Here is an 8,227-nt window from a genome sequence, read left to right as displayed (position 1 = left end):
TCTCTATCCATAAGCCATCACAAGCTCCCCTCCTACATCTCTCTCCACCCACACAGCTCATTCACTCATCCATCACCCAAAAATCCTATTGCAGAACATCCTGTAGAAGTTAGCAGACTTCCTGTAGAAATCCTGAACTTCCTGTAGAATCCCGTGCAGACATCCTGTAGAAGCTTGCAAACACGGTTGCCAGGCATCTGAACTTTGTGAACTCCTGTGGAATGATGTGAGGGATCCCTTAGACCCTCTCTGAGTCCTCCTGACCTTTTCCAAGCCTTCCTCCCCTTTATCTACCCCTGCACAGTCAAGACCCAGTAAGAAGCACAGTCATAATAACTCCAACAACTTGAGCAAAAATACAAAAACATGTTCTCTTCAGATGAAAGTAGTTCAAACACATGCATCTCATCCCAATAGAAGTAATGGCATCACTTTTAGAAGTTGCATCCCCACCATTGCATCATAAGGATTAAGCTGGTGAAATTAGGGTTTACTAGGGTTTCCATGTTTTGTTGGCTTTCAGTTCATTCTTGCAAAGTAGGTTAATTTCCTTTGAGATAGCTTTCGTTCATCACTTAAAAAGCTTCTTCTGAGAACATATAGAAGTTGGCTTGAGCCCTAGCGGACTTGTGCCAGCTGACCAAGTGACAGCTGCGACAAGAGCTAGTACTTGTGCATACAGCACCGTCGCTTCCAAGTTTGTTACGAACTACCGGGTTGATAAAATTAGAGAAGGAAGCTCTAGGAGTTGTAGCATTATTGCTACAATACTGGAGCCCACCAGTTGCTTCCACAAGTATGGTTGGCCTAATAATACATTACAAACATTAAGGGGAGCAACGTCACATAATACCTCATCCATGAAGGGCTTGATGTTTTATGGAAGGCGACACTGTTGGCTCATGCGAAGATCCTATCCTTGGTGAAGCCACTCGATGGTGTATGGTTGTGGGTGTGTTATTCTCAGTAAGCCCAACTGCTTCACGACCTCTACTGCAATGAGGTTCTTTTGGCTCCCACTATCGGCGATGAACTATAGTGGGGAACCCTTTACCGACATCTAGGAGAGGAAGAGATGATCCTCCTCCTCTAGATCTTCGGGTTCCTCCTTCTAGATCTTCATGGTGGAAATTTTGGTGTTAGGCTCTACATTGATAATCTACTTCCCTTTGTCATTCCCTAGGTTTTGACTTAGAGTCAGAACATGCATCTGATTCCGAAGCCTTAAGCTTGGCCACCAGTGACTGCTTGGCCCGACACTCACTTGGTTTGTGAGTGGAGCTCTTATGGAACTTACATCACTTTCCTGTGTCCTTCTTCGACTTCGCAGTGTTGTCATTTTCTTGTGGCTTTCACAGGTTGTCCTGGGCCATCCTTCCTTGTCTTTGTCCTTTTTTTGCAATTTGGGGGAACCTCTCCTTTATTTCATAGATCCAAAGTCTCACTTCTTATGTTTAAACTTCTAATCGATATTGACGATGTATTGGTATGTCGTGCCGAGCAAGGAGATGTCTAGGAACTCCATCTCATCCTAGATGTATCTATGTAGGCAGTCGTGGTACTTGAGTACCAAATGTTTCTCATAATCCTTGATACCCAACTTCTTGCGAAGGGTATTAAAAACATTGGTAAACTTTGGCACATCTTGGTCCCTTCCCTGCCACAGCGTGGTCCACTTTATGTATTTGTCCTCATAGCTCTCGACAAGGTAGTACTACTCCTTGATGGTGTCCCAGAACGAATTCCAAGTGGGAGCGACTGTAAAAAGTGAGGTGGTTCTTTCATCTTTCTACTCATGGTAGGTTTCCCACCAGTCCTTGACATGGGGGTGGCTTTGAGAAGAGAAAAAGTAATCTTTTCCCAGCTGGAAAAATCATGAATAGAAACATATCCTTCTAGTAGGTTTAACCATTTATCTACGACGTTTACATCTATTTTCCCTTCAACTATGGGAATGTCAAATTTTACTTGTACCTTAAAAGGTATAGAGCCTCCAAAGTGGTTTTTGGATGTGGATGCTTCGTCGATGGGCAACTGTTGAAGGATCTGGGCAAATTTATCCATCATCACATTCCTTTGTTTCTCGAGGGCCTCCTCGAGCAATATTTTGATTGGATATCTTGCTCCGTCGTCTTTCTTTTCTTCCCCCATGGGTAGCCTTCAGGGTTTACAAGGCTGATCTTGCAAAGGTTCAACCAGATCGAGCCCTAACTCCTTATTTCTCGACCTCGTTGGGGACATGAAAATAAAAGCAGAGAAAGAGCAAACTGCTCTGATAATACTGATTTGGATTTAAACAGGAATGCAAAAAAATTACAGATATAACCATAAACAAAGAGATGCAACAGAAATAACTCGTCATTTTATTAATATAAAATACTAAAATATGCTTACAAACAGAATGAAAATATGACTAGCTTGAGCGATGGTAGTTTATCTCTGAGAAGAGATGTGATGGCTACATGCCTCTGAACTAAGTTACAATTAGGCTCAAGGGCCTTTTTATTATTGAACAATAAGAGAAAACCTTAAACAACCAAAAACCTAACCTGAGGAGATGTAACACCAAGAGTTTATGGGCCCCGTTGGGGTTAGTTGGGCAATCAACTTCCCAGGGTCGTAACTTGGTCATATTATCTTCGTTTGACGTGTATGATACCTCATTGCAAATATCTCCCAGGCCTGCAGTGGCTGATGTGATTTCTATGGAAATCACTGGATTCATTTTACTTTAAAAACATCGTTTAGGGCCTCAAAATGGCTCCAGAAATTCAGGACCCAAAAAACTGCCAAAAATAGTAAATTGTGCTACAATTAAGGAAACTGGGAAAAAAAAAAACAATGGTGAGGGTCTAAGTGGAATAGGCAGGTGGCCACCAATATCCACCTAGATCATGTAGTCAAGTAAATTAGACTCCCAACCGCCTTTCTATACAATGTTGCATCAACCTCCATAGAACCATCATTGTTCTGAAGTTTAATATTCTGTTGTAAAGGCACTGTGGCAACTTTGCATTCATTCATTCTAAACTTTTTCAATAAGCTCTTGACATACTTTCCTTGAGATAGAAAAGTCTGACCAGAATCCCTCCAGACCTCATGACCCAAACAATAATGTAACTCTCCAAGGTCTTTCATCTCAAAAACTTGTGACATCTGCTCTTTGATTGCTTTAATGAGTTCATCACCATTTCCTGTAATGATAAAATCATCTACATATAAAGAAATCAAAACAATTTGCCCCTGTTCATCAATCACTATATACATTTTAGGGTCATTATTTCTTCTTTTATAGCTATGTTGTAGGAAACATGAATCAATTTTATCATACCATGACTTGGGTGCCTATTTTAGTCCATACATTCTTTCTTCAATCTATAGATTAAATGTTCCTCCCATTGTTTAACACACCCCTCAGGTTGCATTAAATACACTTCCTCTTTTAATTCACCATTTAAGAAACCAGATCTCACATCTAGTTGGTGTATGATCCAATGATGTTTGGTAGCTAAAGTAATTAACATTCTAATTGTGTTTAATTTAGCTACAGGGGTGAAGGTTTTCTCATAGTCTATGGCTTCTTTTTACGAGTACCCCTTTGCAACCAGCCTAGATTTATATTTATCTATACTACCATTTGCTTTAAATTTAGACTTGTATAACTATTTGCAACCTATTGGTTGTTTGCCTTTAGGTAGTTCAACTAGATCCCGGGTTTTCTTTTTCAGTATTGACTCACATTCCTCTTCCATGGCTGCCCTCCATTCACTATATTGACTTTCTTCTTTATAATTAGAGGGTTCAACAACATTTAACATACTAGTTATAAGAGCATCATCCATATATCTTGCTTGCAACTAAATTTTCCTACTTGATCTCCTATGTGGTGGACTGGCAAATTTGTTTTGATCATCCCTTGGTGGACTTGGCCTACTAACTGCATCTATCCCACCCACTTCTTCCTTTTTCTATTGTTGCTGCTACTATTGTTCTTGCTGCTCATGGTTGTCCCTTGTTTCATCATTTCCATCTTCCACCAACAAAGGCATGTGCCATTCTTCATTGCCTTTATCATGGTTTCCATCATCAACCTTCTCATGGAATACTACATCTCTACTTGCAAACACTTCATGAGTAGATGTATTAAACAATTTATAAGCTTTAAACTTTGGGCAACTCCCAACAAAAATGCATTTAATGGCCTTTGAATCCAGTTTCTTCCTATCCTCTTTTGGAACATGAGAAAAACCTTTGGATCCAAAAACTCTTAAATGATTAAATGCAGGCTTAAAATCTAATAATGCTTTGAATGGAGTTTTAAAATCAAGGCTTTTTGTTGGACTCCTATTCTTCAAATATACTGCAGTATTTATTGCTTCTGTCCAAAAAGAATTAGATGGATTCTTACCTTTTAACATGCTGCGCACACACTCCAGAAGGGTTATGTTCTTCCTCTCTACAACCCCATTCTATTCAGGAGTGTGGGGTACTGTGAACTTTTGAACTATCCCACAGTCCTTGCAGTATTTGATGAAACCACCCTTCTTGTATTCTCTCCCTTGATCTGAGCAGAGAATTTTGATGAATTTCCCTGTCTCTTTTTCAATCATGGTTTTGAACTCTTTAGAATATTCAAAAATATGACTCTTCTTTCTGAGAAAATATACACAAGTAAATCTCGTGCAATCATCAACAAATAATAAGAAATAATAGGCACCTCCTAATGACCTCGTCTGCATCGGCCCACATAAATCAGTGTGCACAAGCTCTAGTATATCTCTCTTATTTGTATCTAAGTTTACAGGAATATCATCTATGTGCATCTTCCCAAGGAACATGCTTCACAATCAACATAAAAATTATTTAAAACAAAAATACCATTGACCATACCTCATTTCTGAAGTAGCAGTAGGTCATTAAAATTGATATGACCGAATCTTTGATGCCATAAGTCTTCTGTAGTCATAACTGATGAAGTCAAGGCTTGGTGTGGTGCGCTTCTTACATTCAGCTTATACAGTCCTCCCACTCGAATACCTGATGCAATTGGCTTCATACGATCCAACAGATCTTTAATAACACAATAAGACTTAAAAAACTCTACCTTAAGATTCTGATATGTTATCATAGAAACAAAGATCAGATTTTTTTTTATTCTGGGTACATACATTACATTTTGAATATGCCTAATATTTCCATCAGGCAATACGACAGGAACATTACCATACCCTTTGATTTGGTACCCTCTATCATCACCAAGGTAGATATTAGCACCACTACTGGTTTCTTTGAAATTTTCAAACCAATGTCTGTTACCTGTCATGTGAGTGGAAGCTCCTGAGTCCACAAACCAAGTTTTTGTTTCATCATCCTCAGTAGAGAACGTAGAATCAGATACAAACAATTTGAGATTTTGATTCTGATCTTCATCAGCAAAGTGCCCTGCATGCTTCTTATGTCTATGTCGACCTTCATCAAGCTTCTTCTTATGGCAATTTCTAGCAATGTGACCAACTCTACCACAATAAAAACATTTGGGTCCTGAATCACTTATGTTTGAAGACATAACTTGAGGTGGTTTTCTTTGTGGTGTACCTCCACCTTTCTGTCCTACACTTGCCTTCCCTCTAAACGGATTTTTATTCGCTATTAAAGCAAGATCTTAACTCTGGGGTTTCAGATTCATCCACCTTTCTTCCTCTTGTATTAGGATCCTTGTAAATTCTTTAAATTTGGGGCTTTCTCTCTCGCATTCAAGCCTGTGATAAACATATGATAGTCATCAGTCATACCATTCATGGTAATCGTGACGAGATCAGTGTTTGACACTGTCTCCCCTATGTCGCCCAGCTTATCTCTGAGCTCCTTGATTCGAGAGATGAATGTAGCCACTGATTCATTCTCCTCCATTTTAATGGAGAGAATCTTGCTTTTCAGAAACAATAGGCGATTTGTATTTTTGATCTCGTATAGGTCCTTAAGAGTTGTCCAAATGTCATTTGTTGATTTACATTCTCGGATGTGAGGGATAATACAATCTTTCACTGAAAATTTTAACAACACTTTTGCTTTATTCTCCCTCTTTTCCCCATCTTGGATTGTTGTTGTTGTTCCGCCTATAGCTGTGGTGGGCTTCAATTCATCATCACCTGCAATCACCCATGCGTTTTGCCCCTCAAGCAGGGTTTGCAACTTAAATTTCCAATTAGAATATTTGGATCCGTCGAGCTTACTACTCTCGTTCAAGTATGCCTCTGCCATCTGATTATTCATCTTGATAGGTCTACCTCAAAAAACTTTCAACCTCCAGCAATTGAAAAAAGATAGATCTATCTCTAGATAAAAAAAATGGTGCTCTTAATACAACCCCTTTCAGATGGGCACCCCAAACCACAATGTTTTCCTTTAAAAATATTATAACCCTTTAAAAGAATATCAAAGGAAAAACAATGGTTTCAACAATACCCTCTTTTCAATGATTTGATGCCTCCTCTTCTTTGATGCATTAACGCTTGATGTTTTTCCAGCAACTAAAAAAAAAGTGATGTCAAGGACACAGGTCCATTGATCTATTGGGCAATACCACAAATATACACAACCATTGTGACCATGGTAAAAATGGAATACACAAAATATATTCATCAAATTGAGCAGCTTAGAGGTGAGGAGCTTCTCGTTGAGACTACCTTTGGCAGAGCGTTCTACACATTCATCATTAATCATGAAGAATAAATAGTTTACATGCAATTAGGAGAGTTGGAACAACCACCTAGTATGTAGGAACTAATTGCTAATCTAAGTCTCACACATAACTAATGAACGGACTCTCTCCAATAATACAGTTAATTTCAACACTAAATTCATTTCCACCATCACAAACAGATTCAAACACTCTAGCCTTCTGATGTTTTGAAATTTCTTTTACTAGATTCAGGCAAGAAATCTGCAAATTTGTAAGTCCATAGACAGCGCCCAAAATAATTGCTTAATCTATTGTCTTTATCTTCTGCAACGAGATGACAGAGACATGGTGAAAAAATGAGAGGCTTACGTGTTACACGGTCATATCATTGGTTCAGAGATAGTGCATTCAAAATTTGAAATGCCTTATGACTAGTACTAGCTGTAACTGTTTAGATTATCCTCATAGAGTTATAAGTATCGATCTAGATTCTGATTGCATTATAAGTTATGTTAATTCAAAACTGTCATTTACTGACATCCTAACACGTCACATGGAATAACAGTCAAGCTAGTATATGCTCGCTAATCTAACAGAGATCTCAGAAAATAACTGCTTGTAGTCCTCGAATGAAGGAGCCATTGCAGCTTAAAAGTACATCCTTAATGTCATGTCCTTATCTTGTGCAACGAGATCACGTAGACATCACGAAAACAAGAAAAGCCACCTGCTACACGGTCATGTCATTGAAGTAATCGAAATTTGGCATGTCGTGTAACTCGTAGCTGTAGCAATTAAGATTATTGAGAGTGATATCTCTGACATGAATTTGGTAAATAAAATATTTGAATAACTGGAAATCCATGATGATTCAAAACTTTTAATCTTCATGCCATCAGATTCCAGTAGGTCCAATATCTAAGCATGGGTATTCTTATTTCCATTGTAGGTTTTGGAGAACATCTGAGAATTCCTACCAACCATGTTAAATAATTAATCTCACTGCGTTCCGTTGAGTTCAAAAATATTACAAATCAAAATAAATTTAACTCAAAACTACCATATTCAAAATTTAATATCTGAGCCATCCATAGATCTCAAAGAGCTATCTTTTACGGTTACATGTCAAGTACATCTTTCCTCTTTTCCAAACAACTTTAGTTTTACAATTAAAAAATACGGCAACAATGAAACTTGACAAGCAAATCCTCGGTTAAATATAGTAAAAAAAATTGAATACTTGTTATTAAACTTCATTGAATATTTTATATAGTTGTTAAATTGATTTTAGTGGTAAATTTTAGTAAACGGGGTTGGCTTCATCAAACACTCCATATGGTTGTTAAATTGATTTTCGCTGTGAAGCTTAATAAATGTGTTGGATTTTAAATTATAACTTTGATGAATGCTGGTTATTAAACTTTATAGAATACTTTATATAGTTGTTAAATTGATTTTAGTTTTTAATCTTAATAAAAGGTTGGCTTTATCAAACACTCCATATACTTGTTTAATTGATTTTGGTGGTCAAACTTAAGAAATGGG

At 37.8% G+C, this 8,227-nt stretch overlaps 1 protein-coding gene across 1 annotated transcript; it reads right to left on the bottom strand.

The window, feature by feature from the left end:
* Positions 1–5,706: 5,706 nt before the first annotated feature.
* On the bottom strand, positions 5,707–6,273 carry LOC149160317 (uncharacterized). The gene has a single exon (XM_089434578.1). The coding sequence runs from the start codon at positions 6,271–6,273 to the stop codon at positions 5,707–5,709; it is 567 nt and encodes a 188-aa protein (XP_089290704.1).
* Between the last annotated feature and the right edge of the window lie 1,954 nt (positions 6,274–8,227).

Source organism: Pinus tabuliformis, chromosome 5_2 (assembly GCF_031772625.1).
Source record: "Pinus tabuliformis cultivar Carrire ecotype Pingquan chromosome 5_2, CPIR1, whole genome shotgun sequence".
NCBI lineage: Eukaryota > Viridiplantae > Streptophyta > Pinopsida > Pinales > Pinaceae > Pinus > Pinus tabuliformis.
This window is presented reverse-complemented; position numbering and strand designations above follow the sequence as displayed.